Genomic DNA, 24,087 nt, shown 5'->3' on the forward strand with positions numbered 1-24,087 from the left:
GTTGAGGTCTAGCCTTACTCTCATGTCTAAAAACTGAATGATTCCTTATTCAGGGAAAAAATACAAATATTTTTGATATTTAAGGTTTTGTATACCATAACAAGGAGCAGCAAGGTGTAGTTGGTGTTGGACCTGGAGGAAGGAAAGGTAGAGTTCAAGTATAACTTAAGAGACTTTACTGGTTGCCTGACCCTGGACAAGTCACTTAAACTTTTTTGCCTCAGTTTCCTTATCTGTAAAATGATTTGGAGAAGGAAAGGCAAACTACTCCAGTACCTTTGCCAAGAAGACCTGATATGGGATCAGTGCAGGACACAATGAAAATGACACCATGTTTATATATCTAATTTCAAAGTAAATATTTGGATTTAATTGGTCTTCACCCAAATTCAATCCTCTTTATACCATATTGCACCTCATCAAGTTGGATTGTATTTGAAAAAATAATTGATAGTTTCTGTGGCACATCACCAATGTATAGCTTACCATCTTTTTTATATCAGTACTTGGCTGATGTTTTCTGTATGCCCACAAATCTTGGAATGCCATGATCTCAAAATATATAGAATAGCAAATAGCCCAAAGATTATGGTAGTTACCATAAAATCCCAGATAATATGATTTGGAACAGAGATGTCAAATTCCCTAATGTGGCCCAAAGCAGATTAAAATGTAATTGGGATGTTTAACAAGATAAATGAAAATACGGTAGTCTAGATAATATTAATTTGTAGTTTGCTAATAAGTCAATTTTAGCTTTTTGAGTTTGATGCCACTAATTTAGAACAGGGATTGACCTTAGAGATACCCATTTTGTACCCTTTATTCTAAATAGGAAACTCAAATCCCAAGCAGGGAAAAGGACTAGCTTAAGACAATACAGTTAATAACAGAATTTGAATTTGAATACACAGTTCTCTGATTCCCAGGTTGTCCTTCATGTCTATAATGCATTCACTCTGACTCTTAGTAGAATATCTGGCCTTCTTCAAAGCCGAGCTCAAATACTATAAGGTTTTTTCTTAACCACGTCCCCCAATTGCTATTTCCCTTTTCCTCCAATTAATTTAAATTTACTTTATATCTATTTATGTGAGGGTGTTGTTTCTGCTTTTAAGTGGTCTATGAGAAGGGAATGCTTCAGGCGTTTTAATTTGTTTATTTGTCCAATCCCCAGAGATTGTATAGTACTTCCACTATGATGAGCATTTAATAAATGCTTGCTTGATTAAAGAACATTTTTAAACCTATGTATAAGTAGTATGAACAGTAAGATGAGAATACGTAGTCAGAGATCCTTCCTCAAGTTAAGATCCTTCATGAACAAATGAACAAAACAAGGATCTGATGGAAAGATATAAAGAAGTTGAAATTTGCATTTAGTAGAGGATATATTTCACACTGGTGATATTATGAACATTTCCCAAGATGTCTTCTGATTTAGTTAAGCATTATTAATGTGGAACTGTTTTGCTTTTTCAGACTACCACAACAGCAGTGAGCATTTTCTAACATCCTCTTGAAACAGCTTTGCCTATATTTTGTATATTTACTTGTATTCCTGTTGTATCTTCTGCTCATTGGAATTAAGCTGGGCCAGCAATAGGACAGTAGAAAAGGTGCTGTACTTAGTTATGGTCTAATGAGCCTGGCATTTAATCTATATGACCCTGTGTAAACCCCTTAAATTTGGGGGGGGCCTATGTCTTCATCAATAAAAGAGAATTATATGTGATCCTGTGACACTTTTTGGGGGGGGGGGGGGTCTTTAGTCTCCCAGCATGTAACATAATGCTTATTAGTACTTAAGCATATGGAATCATAGATAGAAATCTGTAGAGAGGTTTCCTGGTCCAACTTTCTCATTTATACAGATAAAGAAACTAAGACACAGAGATTAAGTGACTTGTTCAAGGTCATACTGGTTTTTAATGGCAAAAAGCCAGGAATTAACCGAAACTCATGAAAGTTAAGTTTGATTTATGTTTTAGCATGTGTCTTTTTTTCCAGTATATGAATCATGATTACCAAGTTATTACTTTGAAATTAAGGTAGTTAACTATTCCAATTGGTGATATTGTAATGTCATGGTACAGGTAGCCATACTGTTTCTAATGCCTTGGCTGAAAAACCCATGTTAACACTTATTAGCTAATAAGAATCTACTAAAGTTTGAACGAGAAGTTTTTGTAATAGATTTATGCCCATACATTTAATAAAGCTTTTAATAAAGGTGTCATTTTATAATTTAGTTGCAGTACCTGAATTATCAGTTATTTTTTTATATGGCTCTCTCTACTCTTCCTGATACCAAAGAATCACAGTTAGTTAAAACCAATTGGCACAGGAATTACATTTTGACTTCAGAACCAATATTCTAATATCAGTAGTCACCATCTTCTGAAAAAGTGCTATTTTATCCTCTATTTTTAAGGAACAAGATTGGTCATTACAATTATCAGAGTTTGGTTTTCCTCTAGTATTTAAAAAAAAAAAAATTACAGTATAGTCACTTTGTGTTTTGATTGTTTTTCTGGTTCCACTTGTTGCACTCTGCATTAGTTTTATACTTTCCAAGTTTCTTTGAATTTCTTTATGTGTATTTCTTCTTTTGGGGAAGAGGGCGCAGAGTAGGGTTAAGTAACCTGCCCAGGGTCACACAGCTCAGAAAGTGTCTGAGGTACGATTTGAACTTGTGTCCTTCCGACTCCAAGGCCTGTCCTTTATCCACTATGCCAGCTAGCTCTCCTTCATTATTTCTTAGATGCTATTCCATTATCATCTTTACCATATATTTATGTGGAGTATTCATTTTAGTGTAAGGAATAGTTTCCATTGGGATCACTTCAGCCCAAATAAAGATTTATAATTTAGTTGTCATTTAACCCTGTTTGTCTCAGTTTTCTCATCTATAAAATGAGCTAGAAAATGAAATGGGCAGACCATTACAGTATCTTTGCCAAGAAAACTCTAGATAGGGTTATAGAGTCACAGAGTCAGACATGACTGGAATAGGACTGAACAACCAGAGTTTATCACAATATAAAAGGTGAAAGATATTTGTTTGGGGTAAAGTTTAAAGAAAATGAATAAAGAAGTGTAGTGGATCTAGATTCTGTTTCCATTCAGACTATTAGGACTTTAAAAGATCATTTAGTCCACTCTTTTTATCTTTACAAATGAATAAACTAATGTCCAGAAAAGTTATCTGTCATATTTCGAATCAAATGGAGTAGTTAACCTGGAATGTGATCCTACGTTCAGCACATTGCAAATGGGTTCCACTAGCAGACCTAAGAGATGAAGAATATGAAAGAAAGAAAATAAATGCATGAGTAAAGAGAAATGAAGAGCTATAAATGATAGCAATTAGTAAAAAATGCCTTCAGGCACTATTGTCTCTGTCACTGAAAAGATAGATTCTGGAACTAATCATTGGATTTTTGGTTTTCCATATGATGAAATTTTTTTTTTACATGAAAAGAACCATTTTGAATGACTGAAAGTGAGCTCAGCTGGAGGAGCAATTATTAAACTCTTCTGTGAAAGAATTGACTATAGATGATCTAGTGGTTTCAGTTGTACCAGATTTAAGTTACATGACCATTTAAGTAGTCAGATAATAAATTTTTTTCCTAAGAAAAGTTTATAGAGATACACTTTGGTACAGATATTTTGCTTTCAATTGGCTGGAGACTGTCCTTCAAGAACAAGTGATAGAAGAAAAGTTTTTTGTTTTTTTCCTATTTATATGAATTCAGGTATCATTTCTACACAAATAAGTTACAATCTTGGACCTGTACATACAATTCTAATATTTTTTGAGCTTTAGTGTTGAATATCACTGCAATTCAAATTCAGCATGATGAAAATAAAATTATTTTTCCTCCATTCTTCCCTGAAATACTTGAATCAACTCAGTTAAGTGTTCATTCCTTCCTAAGATTAAGTTGTAATTATATTTTAAATCTGTAGACATCATCAGTCTCTTGAGATATTGCCGTGCAATATATATTAAATATATTTATTTCTGTCCCCAGTGCCTAACACTGTCTTAAATACAGTATCCCATATGTTTTAGTGTAGTTTTAAGCTTCAATAACTTTAATGGTTTAAAGCTGCACCAAGACTTCAGAATACCTTGTGTAGTGGACACTGACATTTTTATGGAATTTAATTGAAAATTAAATAGTACCATGTTATTAAAGATGAATCACAAGATTATTTATGGAGCCAGAACTTTTGGAAAGATTGGATCAGAATTGAGAATACTGATTATCGTCATTGACAAAGAAGGAATAATAAGAATCTTAGCAATCGAAATAAAAAAGTAATGGTAGGAAATGAAAGCGCTACTAGTTATATAAATCTTAAGAGCTGAAAGGAATTCTTTTTTTTAAATAGGGAGTTAAGAGGCAATAGATTCTCCCTGACTAGGTTGAGGTCTTAAACAAAAGTTTATCTGACTACTTAGGATGAATTAAGTTATGGAAATTCTTCATGTGCAGATTAGTGACTTGCCCAGGGTCACTGAGCTAGTTAGTCATGCTGCTCCTCAACTCCAGGAGTCCACTGCTACTTCTAGATTATTTTTGAAACATTTTTCTGTGTTTAGAATACCCTAATGAAACCATATAAGTAACCTGTGAAGTACCCTCAGCTTCCTAAAGACTGGAGAAATTTGAAAAACCTGAAAATTTGAATGAATTAAGTTAATAGCAAATGGGATTTTCTTTTTCTATGAATTATGACATTGAAAAGTGAAGGTTGCTTTAATAACTCCTTTGGAACCTATTTTTGATTGACAGTACATCCTATTCAAAAGCATTTTACAAAAATGAAGCTATTTGAAACTACAGAATTTAAATTCCATTTTAAGTGAATAATACTTGAAAGAAGAAGCATATAACCTAGTATGGGGATACAAACATGAGTCAGAAGAGGAACAGATATATAGCTCCTGTCCAAATGAGTTTTGAGGGTCAATTGGGTAGTGGTTTCTTCAATCTCTTGAGCTGCCTGAGAAAAAAGAAGAATGTAAACGAAATCTTGTCCCAGAAGGTGGAACAACCTGGGATAGGAAGCAAATACAATATGGTATGCTAATATTTAACATGATGCCACATCTCTGGCTATCAAAATAGGTCCCTTTGGGTGCATCTTCAAAATATTATATTTCTTAATAGTTGATGATGGAAAAGAACTAAGAATAGTAGTGAAACTCACCGTTCAGAACTGTCAGACTTAGATTAAGATGGTGTCTTCTACCTCCAAATTTAGCATCAAATTCCCAGTAAGTAATCTCCTGAGAGAAAGGAGTAGAGAAAATATTAAACACATTGAAAATATCTGCATGTAACAAATTGGGCTTTTTTTCCTTGTTAGAGACATCTTCACATATAAGAAAGGGGATACTCATGATGTCACTGGTATCATCAAAAATGGTATTGTAGAATGCCTAGCTAGCTAAGAGCCATAAAGAAGATAGTTATAACCAATTAACAAAAACTTAATGGATTAAATGCCCTAATAATGAAACGGACAAAGAAAAAGATATCTATAGTTTGCTCTTTCTGTTTCTACAAGAAACAGTTTTTTTAAGTCACATTCAAAATTAAAAGGTCTGAAAAGAAAATTTTACCATGTCTCAGGTATTTAATAAAAAAGCAACAATACCAACAGAGTAGGTTTGAATCTAGGTCTCTATCTAAAGAAGGCTTTTTGTCCATTATATGCCATGCTACCTCTTGCTAATAATTGGTAATAGAAAAGTCTTAGCAACTGCTTAGTAATCTGTTCAAATAAGTATCTACTGTATCAAGATGGGTCTTAACCCATTCAAGAGTGAATTAACATTAGGAAAATAACATGATTAATCATAACCAAAAAAATACATTTGATCTGTAGTGAAGGATTTACCATTTGAATTTTTTTTGAACTTCAAAGCATAGGTATTGAAGAACTTTGTTATACAAACAAGTAAGTACAAAGACAAAGTTAGGGTGGCTCTTCCCACCTTTTTTTTTTTTAACAATTACATGTATCATTTTAGAAATTTTAGCTATAGCAAAAGACAGAAAAGAACATAGAGGGGCATATAAACAGCAAAAATCTATTAGCAGTTAATATAATGGTTTACTTTGTAAAAGAAAATAAACTAAATAAGATGGTTAATAGTTTCATTAAAATAATGTACAAAATTATCTTCAAAATATTGAGCATTTCGGTATAGGCTTTTAGCAAAAATGAAAAAAAAAACAATAGTTTTTATTTAAAATAATTATTTACTGTACCACGGCTAGAAACAAAAAAAGAGATGAGTTGTGCTTTAAGAAAAAAACAAATGTGAAAAATTCTGGACCGATACAGAGTTAAGTTATGCAAAACCAGGAGAATAATTTATACGACTACCCAAAAAAGTTTTTGTTTTGTTGTTTTTTTACCAAAAGGCATCCTAATCTTACTTAATTACACTAACTAGACTAGGAAATAGATAATGAGACGTACTTTTTCCTCTTTTCCAGAATATTGTACATGTTGTTAGGTGTGGGTTCTCTTGGTGTTACTTCATTTTTATGTCATAAATGATCATAAAATAAAAGAAAGGATATTTTGGGAAATGTTGGTATAAAAATATAAAGCATCAATAAAACTTTTTCACAAGGTACAATAGGATATAATACTAGACCTGGCAAAGGTTTCTGGAGATTTTATGCTTCAGCCTTTTCATTTTAGAAATGAAGAAACTGAAGCTTGAAAGATTTAGTTAGTAACTTACTAAAATGAGGACAAAAAATATAGGACTTTGTCACAATTCTTTTTCTCTTACTTTTGAGAGGAGGGACTTTTTACCTCATTGCCTTTGTGTATATTCTTTAGCCCAGAAGTGTCAAACTTGTATCAAACTAAATTAAAATGTAATTGAGACATGTAGGACAAAATAAAAATACAGTAGAAAATAGATTGTTTATATGTGGCTTTTAAAACCAATACATGACCCATAAACATGTATTATGTAAAATTTAGTAGCCCCCAGTTTCTGAGTTTAATACTACTACCCTTTAACCTTAATGCAGCCTTCTTAAATTAGTTGATTTATTTTTAGTTAACAGTGAAGGACTATAGTGCAGTTTTTTCTAAGCTGGGATCACTTAAAATTTAGTTCATTAGTAGGCTGCTCTTTGAGGGTTAACTTGGCCCAAATATTAGGAGAAGGCCCATCATTAGGATGACCATTAGGTAATGTCTTCTTTGGCTTTGCTAATTTAAAAAAATTTCCCCATGCTAGAATAATTTTATGTGAATTAATACAGTTTACAAATTTTTCTAATCTGGAGATTGCTGAACTAGAATGCCAGTTTAAGGTCAGTTAATTTGAGAAGTTTGCTTAATTAACTTATTTAATTCCTATTTCAAAAATAAATGCAAAATTGTTATAAATTATATTTTCTTGATCTCATACTGATTATGTCAAATATTATTATTTAGACTTATTACAGCACTTGAATGAAGGTAACTCCAATAAAAGTAATGAAAGGGACTTTTTTTTTTTCCTCCGGGGCAGTTGGGCTTAAGTGATTTGCCCAGGGTCACACAGCTAGGAAAAGTTAAGTCTGTGAGATCAGATTTGAACTCAAGTCCTCCTGACTTAAGGGCTGGTGCTCTATCCACTGTACTGTCTTGCTGCCCCATTAAAGAGACTTTCATGTTCAAATTACACTTTTTTTCATTATTGGTGACCATATTTCTATTCTTGAAATCTAGACTATACAGCTACTATGGTTTTCTTTATACTTAAACTGTTCTTCCTTCCTGTTCTTGTTTAAGCCAAAAGCAATATAATCTGGTAGAAACTTGTGATTGTTCAATTCATTGTTGCTTCAAAAAGCAATTTCTAGGAAGTGTGCTAGGAAACAAGCTGTGCTTTTTTGCCCCTGCTGAAAATAGAATCCAATGTCTCCTATTCCCAGGATCATTAAAGTATTTAAAGGTATGAGCTCAGTTAGCTAAGTGTTAAAAAAAAAAAAAAATAGCTCTTGTCTTTTTGGTTTTTGATTGTGTGGTTGAGTAATGATGCACTGTACCTAATTTCTGATGTGAATCAGGTTTATTCTTTGTCTATATATTTTGTAAAGAATGTAGCTATTGTGTTTGCATTTGCTTCTCATAATTTCTTAGCTAAATATTAGATTAAACATAATTTGACAAATTATTTCCTTCTTTTTTGCAAAAAAAAGTGTATGTGTATACATAGACTGTTATATATATGTGTATATACACAAATATATAAAACAAAATGCATAAGTTTTGATGCCTTTTTCTTTCTTTTATAGTGGAATAGAAATTATTTCTTTGACATGTTAATGAGCAAAACAATAAAATAAAACTATGTAAGACTTTCCCATATAGCTAAATTCTCCCATCTGAAGGAGAATTATCTTTTTATTCTTTCTTTTTTTCCCTTGCTTTGTTACTTGACTTGAAGAAGCAATTCCTGTGGTCAAATACTTAAAAGAATTAGGCTGAGATAGGCAATTCCTCTGTTTCTCCAGAGACACTAGATGTTAGAAATAAAGAGTTTGCTTAATTTAAAAGAAAACTAACAAAACTAAAATTAAGTTGGTCTTTTCTGCAGATAATAGCACCTACTGCATTATTCTTGGCTGCAAAAGTTGAAGAACAGCCAAGAAAACTTGAACATGTCATCAAAGTAGCACATGCCTGTCTTCATCAAGAGCTACTGTTGGACACAAAGAGTGAAGTATGTGACATAAAAATTGAAATTATTTCACTTCAACACTTGACACTGATTGACCTAGATTTTTGTCAGCATTCATGACTTATTAGAGCCTCTATCTTAAGTCTCTGAACTGAATTTCAGTTCACAAAATCATAAATCAATTATTGATGTAGTCATTGAGTTCGATTTATGTAATTGTTTTTTGTTTGTTTTACAAAGTGCTATCACTCAACTATCAGGTAGATAACACCTAAGAATTCTAAATCATATTAAGCCAGATAAAATCTGTATTTCCCTTCCATTTCCATGATATAAAAATCTAAGTACTAAATATATAGTTTTGTATTTGGTATCCAAGAAAATTAGGAATGAGAAAAGAAGGCTATGAGTTGTATATCACATCAGTTAATGTAGTTTGTAGTCTTAAAAATTGAACTAGTTGTCTGTCCTCAGTGGTGAAGTAAAAGAAGGATAGGGAGGGGAAATGAGAATCATTTTAGCTATATCGTAACATTTTTCATTACCCATTAAAAGCTCTGTGGTCTGGGTGTTTTCTGACTCTTAAATAGGATAATGGTGGGGAGTAATTTTTAAATTTTATATTTTTTAATTGTATTTTTCAAAAAGCTTTAATTTTAGTAGGCATGAGCTATATAAACACCAAAATACATTATTTGTGACTCTCTTTTGTATTGATAACTTCTCTCCCCACCTTCCCTTTAAAGGAGTTGATTTATTAACTTCATAAATTTACATATTCTTGTGAGCACTAGAGATAATTAAAAAACTTTGAACAAATTTCTTTGGGATTTTATTATAATTTAGACATTCTTTCGTGTAACCCATAATTCTAATAAAAGAAGATTGAGTAATCTGTTCTTTATTAAGTGATTATCATTTATCCATGACAGGCATACCTTCAGCAGACCCAAGAACTGGTTATACTTGAAACTATAATGCTACAAACTCTGGGTATGTAGTAGGTATCATTTAAAATTTATTTCTGATCTATTCATTCTCTTAAACCTCTAAAAATGAACAATTTCAGTATATATTTGGCATAACATGTTGAAAACTTAGTAGCTTTAGGGCCTATTCCGTATCACAAAAATGCATATTATTTTTTAAATTACACTTTGAACTTGTTTATAGAAACATTTCTAACATTCTTTGGAAGTTAATGTAATCTCAATAAATCTTCAGATTAAACATATCAGGGTGGAAGGTAATCCTTCAGTTTATCAAAACACATAGAAATGGTTTGACTTGATTGTATTATGATAGCCCACACCAGTGGGCCTACTTTCATGCTTCTTGATGTCATGAAGACTTGATTCCTGAAAGGCTTTTCCATCAGTCCTGACCAGAATGAAAAAGCATAAAGTATGAAAAGAAGCAGATTAATTTATGGATTATAGCACTGTATTTGGAGTCAGGAAGATCTGGATCCAAAACTGAACTGAAACAGTTATTATCCTTGTGACCCTGAGGAAGTCACTTAACCTCTTTTGCCTCAGTTTCCTCATTTGTTAAATAACAGGGTTGAACATGACCTCTAATTTCTCTTCCATACCTTGTCAGTTGAATGATGTATTATGTCTGTCACCTAAGAATGACCCCAATTAAATTAAGAGCTCTCATTACCAAGTTATCCTGAATGTGATGAGTTTTCTAGCTGTAGAAGCTCTTTGAAGACTCTAATGATTGCAATGATTACAATCAGTGTTGTTGGAGGGGGGAGCACTCAAACTGTGATTCTTGAAATATTCAAGTTATTTCTTAAATCATTTATCTTACATAGCAAGCTAAGAAATAAGTAAAAATTATCAAAGTGGGAAAAGAAGTTATCTTATTGTTCTGATATCTATATTGTTTAGTTCAGAAATGGCTAAATATTTGAACATTACAGCCTTCATGAATTAGAAATGAGATATACTTACAGCTGAAAAAAAATCACTTAATTACTAATTATTGAAAAGGAAAAGTGATTTAATTATTAACATTTTTTCACATTCCATCTTTCTTGAAAAGGAAATTTCTTTAGCAGGGGAATGGATAATATTTGAAGTGGAGAACAGAACAGAAATAAATTACTTAAATGAGTATCTTTATTTAAACAAATAATATGCTTTCAGGTTTGTAAAATGCTATGTCTATTATCTTGATCTTTACAACAACTTGTGAGTAATGAGTGAGAAAACTTAGGTTAAATTTGGGTCAAAACAGCTAATCAGTATATGAGGCAGGACAAATTCAATTCTTCCTGATTTCAAGCTATTTTTTCTTTTTAATACCTAGGAAATACATAAAATCTAGAATAAGTCTTATATGAATGTATTTTAGATTACATCCTTTTTGATTCTGCAGTATGATTCAAGAGGCAATAATGATAACATTATTTGCAACGCAATAATCTTGTTTACCTGGCGTTGAAAATTTGATTGTTTAAAAATTAAACCAAAACATTTGCTTGTCTGAACAGTTTGATATTTAAGAAAAGACTACTCTTCATGAAAAGCTAAAAGTGCAGTTGAACAATATCAAGTTGGTGATATAGTCATTCCCATTACAATTTTCTGGATTAAAATACGAGTTTGAAAATTCCTTTTTTAGACATATCTTTGTAAATGATATCTCTGCCTTCTAAAGAAAAGCTCAGGATATATATTGGAAGGGTTGTAGGAAAATAGATATATTGATACACTATTAGTGGACCTATGAAAGGATGTAGATATGTTAGAAAACAATTTGGAATTACCAAAAAAAAGTTATTAAACAGTCCATACTGTTTTACCCTGCTCTACCACCGCGAGGCATATACCCAAGGAAAAAGGAGATCATGCGTATTTATAGCCATTTTTTTCATGGTGGCAACAAAAAAAAAAAAAAAAAAACTACAAGGATATCTGTCAGGTAAAGAATGGTTAAATAAGTTGTGATTGTTTGGTTGATGATCAAAGAGGTAACAAATTACAGTGCCTTAACAGTTTTCTTGTTTTGCTTAGTTTTATCTTTACTTCAGTTGAAACATAATAAATTCTAACACTGCCTTCAAATTTAAAAAAAAAACAAATTACAGTGCTTTACAAACTTAGTGCCTACCTATCATTGTTAAGTAAAGTGATGGCATATAATATTATTGTACTATTAGAAATGAAGAAAAAGATTATTTCAAAAATATGTGAACTTAAAAACTTATGTAGTGAAATCCCAAAACAGTTAATAGTATAACATAAGTATTGTTAAAATGAACAATTTTTAACTTTCATAACTTGGATAAAAAGTAAAAATGCAGAACTAGAAGAAAATGTGTACAATAACAACACTATACAAACAAAGAACTTTGAAAGCTATAAGAATTATGAGCATTGATCATTTGTGATTCCATAGGATTGATATAAAACCTGCTATCAATGACAAGTGATGGATTTAAGGTATAGAATGAGAGATGGTTTTGTATGCAGTCATTGATGAAATTTATTTTGCTTGACTATGCATATTTGTTAGGAGAACTTTTTTTTCCAGTGATAATTAAAGGTAGGAAGGGAAATAATAGATTTCTATTAATTAAAAAGAAATAAAGAGTTCAGGGAAATGCTGAATGTTGCATGCACTTTTAGAAGAAATATCACATGCATTATTAGTTTTACTTTTTCACAAGTGAACTATGAAGAGGTTATACATATGACAAAAAATATAAAAGGTCATTCTGTAAATGAGTTTGGTTTTTAAATTGAAAAGTAGTTTTTTAGCAATAACCACTTTTATCTTTTTTGCTTTTACATTCTCTATTTTTTACTTTTTTGGGGTTATATTTTTGGTTCTTTCAATTAAAACAAGTACTCTGCTGAACTAGATTGAGTTTTAGTAGTTTTTTATTTTTTTAATTTGGTGTAGATTGGTAGTTAGTAGTTAGTTCCCAATGGAAAACTACCAATTTTAGATCTGCAACTTAAGTCTTAACTGAATTGATTGAAGCAAAAAGAAAGGATTCTGATATCAAGGAGTTTGTCTTTTTTATTTAATAGCCTTTTATTTACAGGATATATACATGGGTAACTTTACAGCATTAACAATTGCCAAACCTCTTGTTCCAATTTTTCACCTCTTACCCCCCCCCCACCCCCTCCCCTAAATGGCAGGATGACCAGTAGATGTTAAATATATTAAAATATAACTTAGATACACAATAAGTACATGACCAAAACATTATTTTGCTGTACAAAAAGAATCAGACTCTGAATTATTGTACAATTAGCTTGTGAAGGAAATCAAAAATGCAGGTGTGCATAAATATAGGGATTGGGAATTCAATGTAATGGTTTTTAGTCATCTCCCAGAGTTCTTTTTCTGGGTATAGCTAGTTCAGTTCATTACTGCTCCATTAGAAATGATTTGGTTGATCTCATTGCTGAGGATGGCCTGATCCATCAGAACTGGTCATCATCTAGTATTGTTGTTGAAGTATATAATGATCTCCTGGTCCTGCTCATTTCACTCAGCATCAGTTCGTGTAAGTCTCTCCAGGCCTTTCTGAAATCATCCTGTTGGTCATTTCTTACAGAACAGTAATATTCCATAATTTTCATATACCACAATTTATTCAGCCATTCTCCAACTGATGGACATCCATTCAGTTTCCAGTTTCTAGCCACTACAAAAAGGGCTGCCACAAACATTCGTGCACATACAGGTCCCTTTCCCTTCTTTATAATCTCTTTGGGAAGGGAGTTTGTCTTTTATATCAGGAAAGCAGGTTATAAAACTTCAGAGTATATGGAAAGGCCAGTTGATTTTTTTTTTTTTTTTTTAATGTTAGTGACAAACAAATCCTTAAAGTATAATGGGTAAGATATATTATAAGTCCTTTTGGATTTTGAAAAGGTGGGACCTTTTCTCCTAATCAAAGTGGGGAAGGGGGAAATAGACTTGAGCTATAATGGAAAAAAACTTGTTTCATGTTAATCTATGCTGGTTAAGATGGGCATCAAAATGGTAGCTAATTTAATAAAATGTTTTCTATTTCAGGTTTTGAGATCACCATTGAACACCCACATACAGATGTGGTGAAATGTACCCAGTTAGTGAGAGGTAAATAACCTCTGAAACCTTCTCATACAATGGTATTAAGATTTAATAATTGATTTGTGTGATTTCATTCTCATATGTGAGAATTTTATGAGGACAGGGAAAATATTTTCTATCTCTACATGGTGATTTAATGTCTGACCTAGATTTAATGGAGAATGCATAATTTCACTAGAAAATTTCAGTAGATCTTTTGAGACTTAATGCTTATGCCAGTTCCCTCCCTTCCATAGGCCATTGTGTGAACTCCATAGGTGTAAGCCAGCAATATGGATAATTAAATGGAATTGTTCTCTGATTAGCCAAGATATACCTAATACTGTTAGAAAAATTGTGGCCTATCCATATTTTCTAATTCTGTTTGATTCTTAAATTTGTGTCTTTCCATATATCCTCTATGGCTTATATAACACACTGGAGATCTTTTACTGGAATTTGGAAAGTTTTGTAGAAATTAAAGAAAACTTGGACTTTTCATCTCTTAATTCTAATTTCCCGCTGTGTAACTATATAACCATAATAATCAACAATATACAAATATTCAATCAAAATAGTGTCCTAATTGTTACTCTTTTTCAGTATTCAGAATTAAATATTCAGAAATAAATAAGGTTGAAAAACTATTTGAAATAACTATTTTTATATTTGATGACTAGAAATTTCTTCTAAAAGTTAGTGTAAATCTAACTTTCATTTGTTAAATAAAAGAACTAGACAAAATGACTCTTGGCTCTAACATTCTGCAAATATTTTTGTCTACACAGCATTAAAAGGATAAAGGTCAGGGCAAAAACCTATTGGCAGTCAGTAAAAATCATTTCAAACAGGAAGCAACAATGCGGAAATAAAAATTTAGGTATATAGTAACATGCAGAAGTGGAAAGTCTCCATTACTCGGAGTTGCAACATTAGACTATAATTGTATTATAGTATATACAGCATTAATAATATTGAATAAAATAAGTATAAAGCACTAATAAATGAAGATGTATTGTTCTAAGAGTGTAACTGCTCATTTGACTGTTGTGTACTCTCAGCCAAATATCTGGTTAATAATTGTGTAAATACACATGCATATCCAGATATAGATAGATATAGCTATAGATTTGAGGGAAGAAAGAAAGAGAATGCACTTTTTCAATTAGTCTTACTAATGCTATACAATAATAGTGTTGTAACCCCGAGCGATGAAAGCTTTTCATTTCTGCATATTGCTGTACCTAAATGCTTACATGTTGCTGCTTCCCTTTGGAAATGACTTTTACTGATTGCCAACAGGTTTTTGTGCTGACCTTTGTCCTGTTTGCTCTGTGTGGACAAAAATAGTTATAGAATGTTAGTTAGAGCTAGAAGGGGACCTTAGATCATTCCAGTCATTATTTCACAAATGAAAAAACAAATTTGTTGATTGATTAGAGACATAAAATTATCCAGTCAAATGGATAAAAATAAGTAGTGGAGCAGGCATAAATGGCGCAGTAAATAGACCACCAGCCCTGAAGCCAGAAGGACCTGAGTTCAAATCTGGCCTCAGACACTTAATATTTCCTAGCTGTGTGACCCTGGGCAAGTCACTTAACTCCAATTGCCTCAGTGCAAAAAAGAAAAAAAGTAGTGGAACCAAGTCTCTTGGTTCTCAGTCCAGTATCCTTCCCACTGTAACATGCTGTCTTCATTTTATTTAAAAGATTTTTGTCATCCTGGAGGGTTTTTTTTTCCTTCTCCCCCCAAGAGTCCTAATTCCATTGGCTTAAGAAAAAAAGAAAATTCCCCTCTACTAATTCAGATCATTATCTGCACCTTTTAGTCCTAAAAAATTGCTTCCCTTACTATAACATTAAGTCCTTGCCTAAAATCACATAACCAAGATGAGTCACAAGCAGGACTTGAACCTACTCCTTCATATCAAGCTTAATGTGCTATACCTTGCAGTTCTCAAAAACATGGCTTCTTTCTAATAATAAAACTTTGTGGATTTATATTACCCATTGCTAGGCTTCTCCTGGCCAACATGGATAGGAAATTTAAAGATTATTTGAAAAGAGACGACTTAATTTTCTTTTAAACCGATCACCATCAACACAATAACACACACATTTTCCTAAGTTTGATGCATTGCATAGTAAGTTATTAGAAGAGGAATTTATAATTCTGTTAGTATTAGGAGCCTCTAATGATAAATTCATTTTAGCAGAGTAGATCACCTGCTCTGCAAAGTAGAGATTTAAAAAAAGACTTGGGGACTGGCAGCAAGGCATTAAATGACTAGCCCAGGATAACATAACTAGAGTATGTCAGAAGCAGACTTAAATCCAGGTTATTCTGTTAATGAAGCCAAATCTTTATTTACTGCTATACACTGCTTTTCATTAAATTCTATTATCTCATATAAATCTCTGTTTTGTCATTTGATGGTGATATTTTGTTAAACCTATTACTTCTTAAGAGTTTTGGTTGTGAGTCTTAGTGTTAGTTAAATTCATAGATAGGTGTGGGATTTATACTTTGAATTTTGAAGCCAGGTCATATGGCTTATCTCATTAGGTATTTAATACTAATTCTTATCTCCAGTTTTAAAAATACTTCTGTGGCATGATGTAAGAATCTCCAACCTGAGGTGACCAAAACAAGATCACACTTGTTCTGCAGAGTAGTTGTTGGCTGTCTGTCATAGAAAGTCAGTGTAAGTTTCATCAAGGGTAGGAAAAAGCTACATAATGTGATTTCATTTGTGGAGGTTTTGAAATGAAGCATGAATTTAAATAGATTCAAAGTTTTGTTTTTGACACGTGGCGGGAAATAAAACTTTAAGTGGAATTGTAAAGAGTATTTTGAACTTTTAGCTTGTATCAGCCTTATTAGGAAAACTTGTTTTAGTTTTTATGTCTCCCCCAAAGTATTATTTGTCATTGGTTACAAATATTCTACATTTCTAAACTTAAGGTAGAAATTTTGCTTATTTAATACTTTAAAACTTTTTTTATGTGCTAGTTTAAAATATGTCAAATGAAATAATTAAACCTGTTTAATACTTATGAATGAAATCTTTTTAAAAGTTTGTTTCAGCTTTAATTTGTTGTTGCCATTCAAGTTGTAGATTTTTGGCAAACATCAATTTTTTCTAAACTTTAGTATTTATAATTATTTACTTTAATACAGACTTCCATAAATAAAAATAACTTGTCTGTTGTATTATGCTTTACATTAGTGGTGGCTGTGTTTTAGTGATAAAGTTAATGGCTCTCATCATTAAGTTTTGAGACTCTTCAGGATGAAAACTACACAAATTTGGAATCATAGCTTTTTTCTTTCAAAATAGCTATTTTGTGCATTAAATAATTATGTCCTCCTCAGAAGTTCTGAAACTGTGAATGTTTTTTTAATACAGTCTTGGTGACTTTTATTCACTGCCTCTCTCACTCCCAAAAGAATTCACAAGATACCTGCCACATTGAAATACCTCCTAAGCTCAGCAATGCTTCAACTTTTTGATCACTCTCAGTGTGGATTAGAAGGACAGATGTTGACATCCTTAACAGTAGCAGTGGTGAGGACATTGGGCTTCAGTAGAGGCATTAACTTAAAATATAAGTTTAAAAAAGGAATGAGAAAGAAAACAGCCATGACAATTTAGGAATTGTTTGAATTTAGTTTAGTTTAATCAAAGGCTTCTTTTAAGGTTATATTACCTAGATATTAAAAAGTATTTTTCTGGGATCACCAGGATTAAAGCAAACTAATGCTGGAATAGATAAGGTTTCTCACCTGTGATCCCGTGAATAATTTATTTCTTATAATAGAAAGGAAATTCAGTAATATCTGTATTCTTTTAAAATTATTTTTTGGGATGGTTTAACTAACAGTCTATTGAAGGGACACAGCAATTCATTGTGGTAAACAGAAACCTTTTTCTTCAGTTTACTTAACAGTGAACAAACTAGCTAGGGATTTTTACTGTTAGAAATGCATGTGTCAACTTAAGTATGGCAGAAGATAAAACTTTTTTTTGTATTCATCATCAAGGCTCCCATTATGTTTTCTTTCCATTATGTTTTTAATCAAGGGGACTATCTTATTAACTTCACAAGAAATTTTAGCCAATGTAATTGACTAGTACAGATTTAGTAGACTTTCTTAGATCTTTAAATGAATAGCATAGGATATGAATGTTTTTGAAGGTTTTCAGTACTATTGAGAATGTTGGAGCTCTACTGGTATTAATTTTGATGTATTAAAATCATAGCACTTAATTTTGTGCACAAGCCTTTGAGCTGAAATATTTTCTTGTATTGAAAGCCTTTTGGTGTTAACATATCAGAACAAATAGTAATATTTCATTTTTTCTTTTTTTACAGCAAGCAAGGATTTGGCACAGACATCCTATTTCATGGCTACCAACAGGTTGTTATCCTGACCCTCTTTGTTGCACTGTTGTAGCACACTATAGCTTCCTTTACTGCAGGGCCCCCTCCATGTGTCTTTTACCCTTGTTGCAACAGGCGACTGGACCATCTAGAGTGGTGGTACCTTCCTGTTTGCAGTGCGGTGTATTGTACAAGGGTCTTTTGGCACAAAGGGGTTTAATGCACAATGAGAAGTGTAGTGGTGCTTTCTGATGACATATTCTCGATTGTGAGTGCATAAGTCTAAAATTGGTAGCCTGAATAGCAGCTAAAGATTACAAAGAGCTAAACTTAACCTAGAAATTCGAGCATCTTGGTAAGTACAAAGCTATTTCTAGTTTACAATTGTAGTTAAATGACAATTTTTTAATTTAAACATATTGATCCAATCCTAACTTTAAAATAATCATTAAAGTTTAAAAAAAAATAAAATCTTTTAACTCGGATTTTTTTCCAGATAATACCCTCTAGTAGTAAACTAGAAGTAGTCAATCATATAAGTGCATGGGTTTCCATAAGCACAATTTATGCCTTAAGTAAATGGTTTGGTTTTTTTTGTTTTTTTGTTTTGTTTTGTTTTGTTTTATTTTTTTCATCTTAGATACAACAATATGTAAAACCTTTTTTCAACTTAAGTAAAAACTTCTATGTTTGTTCAATAAATATATCCATCAATTATTTCCATTTCCATCAGTGAAAGTTGAACCTGGAAGAGTAGTTAGGTGTCAGAATATTTGAGCTCTGAATATTAAATTTTTATGGTATAGACATAACATTAACGTTTTACATATTTTTAGAAGATGATTGGGAGGGGAACAAACCAACTTTGTGTGGTCCTTAGTTTCTTATGACAGAAAACATTGTTAAGCAGTAAGATTTTTGTAAATACACATGTGTCCTTAGATGCATGTCCTCATTCCTAAAAATTGAACCTTCATAGTTGAAAATATTCTGGGATAATATTAGATTTAAAGGTTTTAGATGAAGTGGGAGTGGGGGGGACGGGACGGCTGTCACAGAAGTTATTTCGTCAGCCTACTAGTTAAACATTTTTATAGTTAGCTTTTTTAGTTACTTTGGGCCTTAAGAAGTATACAGCCAGAGGTAAGTTTTGGTGGTGCTTTTGCTGGAGGAAGAAAGAGTCATTCAGGAGCTAAAAGTGTTAACTCTTGTGTGACTAGATAATTTGCTGTTCATAAGAGCTATTGGAGATCCACATGAAATGGTTTGATCCCAACTTATGTATATGTTTTAATAATACTTTGTTAGTTTAACAAATTATGCTTTAATTGTTTTTGTTTTTTTTTTAATGTTCTCAAATTACAAAGGAAGTAAATATATGATTTTTTAAATTAAGTACATTTATAGTAACTTGTACTAAATTAAAAATGAGTTGAAAGGTAAATATTCTATCTTTTGTCCCTATAAATAAGTAAAATATTTGATCTAACCATTAAGATAGCCTCATTGACCTGATGTTAGTGTGTGTCTGGTTTTTAAAGAAAACCTATATATTTTGGGGGTACTATTCCTAATCTTACTGATTAATTTTTTTCCTTTGTTTTTGCATATCTGAATATCTGGTTCTTCATTTTCAAACCTGTCCTGCAATAGTCTACATCTTACTACCTTCTGCCTTCAATATAAACCCACAGTGATAGCATGTGTATGCATTCATTTGGCCTGCAAATGGTCCAATTGGGAGATTCCTGTATCTACTGATGGAAAACATTGGTGGGAATATGTGGATCCATCAGTTACTTTAGAATTACTTGATGGTGAGTATAATCAAATTATCCCAAAAATAGCTAAAGGAATTATTCAGGGTATTGGGAAAGGAAATAGATGATAGCTGCCATAATGTAAAGTGTTCTTAGGTTGGCACAATTGCAAGATGTCCTTACCCAATACAAATGTCTTAACTAATTTTGTGATTTCAAAGTTATAGAATTGATAAGTGAACTGGTAATTCTTTGTAAAAAAATTGGTATCTCCCATAGGAAGGAATCTAAATTATGTTACCAGTTGATGATGCTCAGTAATAAAACATGAAGTGTAGTTAACATTAGCATTGAAAGCCCTTTCCAATTCACTCCCAGTCTTTTCTTGCAAGCTTTTTACATATTACTACTCTTCATATATACTACATTTCACTCAAATTTGCCTATTTGCTATTCTTCATAAGATATTCCCATCTCCATGTCTTTGCATAGACTCTCCTTCATGCCTAAACTCATAGAATATACTTCCTCTTTTACTTCTGCATCTGCGAATCTTTATCCTCTTTAAAAATTTAACTTAAGTTCTACCTTCTGCCTAAGACTTTTCTTATTCCCCCAACTGCTTGTACTCCCTGCACCAGAATTCAGGAACCTTTTTTTGCCTAGGACCCTTTGGATATTTATAACTTCATTTGCAAGCCATGCAGAATTTATCAATTTAAAGAACTCAAGTAGTGGGAGATTCTTGTTGCCTTGATAATAGCACCAGACCAGATGATTCTGCAGACCTTATATGGCTCATGGGCCAGACATTCCCCACCCATGACCTATATGATCCCACCCCCCCACCCCCCAAAAAAAAAACCCAACCTACTTTTTACTTACTTAGAAATGTATAAGCTGCATCCCCCAGTAGAAGGTAAGCATCTTTGTATCCCAGTACTTGGTAGACGTTAATTAACAAGTTAATCTATGATGTAGCCAGTTCCAGTAGATGAGAGAGATGTAAATAACAAGGACCAGAATTCTGAGCACAGTATGAGAGAATCAGAGATTACCAGGTACTAGACACTTCTGAATAGTAGAGAAGTGGAAGAGGGCATGGGTTGGTTACTGAAGCTTTCTCATATCAGCGGCTTTGCCCAACCTTACAACCTCTTCTATTCCAAGTTTTCAGGTCAGGCCATGTGGAAGCTTTGTTGTTTTTTTATGGAAATGTAAAGAAAGTCATTTGGAAACAAAAATCTTACCTTTGCTAAAAACATATATAAAACTGGATTCTTTTTAAAAATCTTTGCAAAATATTCTTGTACAGAATATTCATGTTTTTTTCTATCAATTTTCCTTTTTCCTGATATCATTTCTTTAAAACTAAGGCCATGTTCGTTCATTCTTCATTGAGGACCATTGAGATAAAGATTGGGAACTTATCTACCTTAACTATAGTAACCTTGCAGAGTTTGAACAGCCAGTTTTTTCCCACAGAATTTTATTTCCTTAAATTAGAAAAAATAGTTGCTGGGTCATGAATTCAGCTACAAATATTAAAAAGGCTCCCTTTTTTTTTTTTTTTCCCCCAGAAGGGAGATCTTTTCTTTCTACCAATGAGTCAAGTAAAGTGGGTTGGTAACAAATGCCCAATTCTCAGTAATGTTCCAGGTCAACCAGTAGATAAAAGAAAAGATGATTAAAAATACATATCCTATTAAGGATTATACGCTGCCCTCTCATTCAGCTCAAGCAATGATTTAAAAAAAAATTCCTTTCCAAAATGCAGAGACCACCTATGGATTAAGTATAATAATATCACTTTCCAAAATCAAGTCTACTGCCAAAAGAGAAAGAAGGACATAGTTTTTTTTTTTTAATAGAATCCTAAGATTTAGAGCTGAAAGATCATTCTTACATGAAAAATCATCTAGTTCAACCTTTCCATTTTACAGAATAAATTCATGCTCTGAGAGGCTATGATTTTGTCAGTATTATAGTTAATAAGTAATGGTAATACCATAATTTTTTTTTAATTATGTAAAGAATGGTATACTCGCTGGCTTCATATCCACATAAATGATTCATATTATCAGACCCTGGTCTGCCTTCTGTGCTTCAGTCCTGTATCGTCAGTTGACTGTAGGATAGTTCATACTTGATAAAGAGTATAACCTTCTATCTTAAATAGGACCCATTCTCTTTCAGACTACCTTATTTCGGTCAAGAATACTATTACCCTATTTCCAGTCACCCAGATTTAGAACCTGAATCATTTTCTACTCTACATTCTTCTTTACCCAGTACATCTAATGTTCTCAGATGGCCACTATACTCTAGTTAGAAATCTCACCTAGACTTTTGCAGTAACCTCCTGATTCATCTTACACTGCCTTCATACTCTCTCCTCTCATGTATTGCCCACACAGATACAAAAGTAATATTGTAATCATAGTTAAAATTTTTTAGACACCAGTGACTTCCTGTTAACAGAGTGTATCTTTTTTCCCCCCTGAGGCAATTGCGGTTACAGGACTTTCCCAAGGTCACACAATTAGAAAGTGTTAAGTGTCTGAGGTTAGATTTCAACTCTGCTCCAATCACTGCCCCACCTAGCTGCCCCACAGTGTGTCTTTTTTTAAAAGTCTTCACAATCTGTCTCCAACTAGGATCAAAACTTTTAATGTTCAGTTTGTGAAGTTGTAACATCAATAGCTAACCCTCATAGCACTTTGAGAGGATAATTACTTTATTTATTTGTTTGTTTGTTTATGCTGAGGCAGTTGGGGTTAAGTGATTTGCCCACAGTCACACAGCTAGAAAGTGTTGAGTATTTGAGAACAGACTTGATCTCAGGGCTGGTGCTCTATCCACTCTGCCACCTAATTTGCCCCATAAGAATCATATTTAACAGTGACTTGAAAAATTTATTCCTGAACAGTTTTCTCAAATTAATATGCTGAACAGATCCTTTTCAGCACTAAAGTTCTTTCTAAATCAGATTCCATTTTAAGAAAGCTAATTGGCTTTTTTTTTTACCCTTATCAGACATTTCCCAAAAAAACCCTTATAAATGTATTGCCCCAGAAAATTACCTAATGCTGAATGAATATATGTATCATATTCCATCTTTGTAGTTTGATTTGTACAGTTAAAAGTAAGCCTATGTTTAAATTTTTCATAAAATGCATTTTTTTTTATTTTAAAGAGTTGTTCTTTTGTTTATTTGACAACCATCACACTTTTAACCTTATCTTTACTGTATACAAACCAGAATTCTAATTGAGTCCATTATGAGTGAAGGATTTAGACATAAAAGTTTGTTGGGTTGGGTGGGATTTGTAGGTTGGGAGGGGAGAGGGTGGTAGTTTTAAGAAGCTATCTTAAGAGGTGTAGACATGGCTTAAAGTCCCACCTCTGACACTGAACTTGTTAGTGTCTCACATACTGATCTCAAATTATAACTGAGCATATTGGTAAAGTAAGTTTCTACATAAGGAACTGAATTAATAGAAATGCAGATTAGGAAAAACCAACAGAACCCCACTCCCCCACCCCCAAAAAAAAGTCTTGCTTGCAGAATAGTATCTTGGAATAGGAAAATAGGTATGTTTATCAATTTTAAAAGTGCAATTCAGAGTATCATTTTATTTGGAATTTAGCAGGGCTCATGAGATAACGGAAAGAAGGCAAGAGTAAGGAGAAACCCCCAGAAATGATCATTTAGGTTTATTCTACAGGGTTTACACAGTATATAGTCAGTATCCTGATCACATGACAGGCTAAGTCATATAGGTTCTCATTAGTCCTTTCCTTTAGGGAGCATAATCATGAGCTTCTTCGATATTGCTCATTTAAGAAAAGATTCATTTTTACAAATTGTGTGAACTTTCCCTTTCATTATTGAAATAATTAATGGAAAAGTTGGATTGTTTGGGGCCAAAGAGTGGTACCCCTAAAAAAAGCGAAGCAATTTGACATACTGAATAGAGTTTCAGAACAAAATATATGAGAGGGTCACATCCCACCATAGCTGTGTGACTATAGCTAGGACACTTTAAGTTAACAGGTATTTTTAGAAATTAATTTGTCCTTTTTTATACCATATACTTTTGAAGTTTGCAGAGTGTTTTCTTCACAACCAAAA

At 32.4% G+C, this 24,087-nt stretch overlaps 1 protein-coding gene across 9 annotated transcripts in view; it reads left to right on the plus strand.

Annotated features, from left to right (window-relative positions):
• CCNT2 (cyclin T2) overlaps positions 1-24,087 on the plus strand; it is a 40,475-nt gene that overhangs the window by 11,291 nt on the left and 5,097 nt on the right. For 7 of the 9 annotated variants that reach the window (XM_031959996.1, XM_031959990.1, XM_031959992.1 and 4 more), the window contains 5 exons: positions 8,636-8,761; positions 9,652-9,712; positions 13,769-13,831; positions 18,184-18,229; positions 19,846-20,009. In XM_031959996.1, the coding sequence (XP_031815856.1) occupies positions 9,697-9,712; positions 13,769-13,831; positions 18,184-18,229; positions 19,846-20,009 (289 nt within the window). In that variant the 5' untranslated portion in view covers positions 8,636-8,761; positions 9,652-9,696. Of the gene's footprint in view, positions 1-8,635; positions 8,762-9,651; positions 9,713-13,768; positions 13,832-16,850; positions 18,053-18,180; positions 18,548-19,845; positions 20,010-24,087 lie in introns of those variants that run through there. The other 2 variants (XR_004233025.1, XM_031959997.1) reach the window with 2 other exon arrangements.

The sequence above is a fragment of the Sarcophilus harrisii genome, chromosome 3 (genome assembly GCF_902635505.1).
Source record: "Sarcophilus harrisii chromosome 3, mSarHar1.11, whole genome shotgun sequence".
NCBI lineage: Eukaryota > Metazoa > Chordata > Mammalia > Dasyuromorphia > Dasyuridae > Sarcophilus > Sarcophilus harrisii.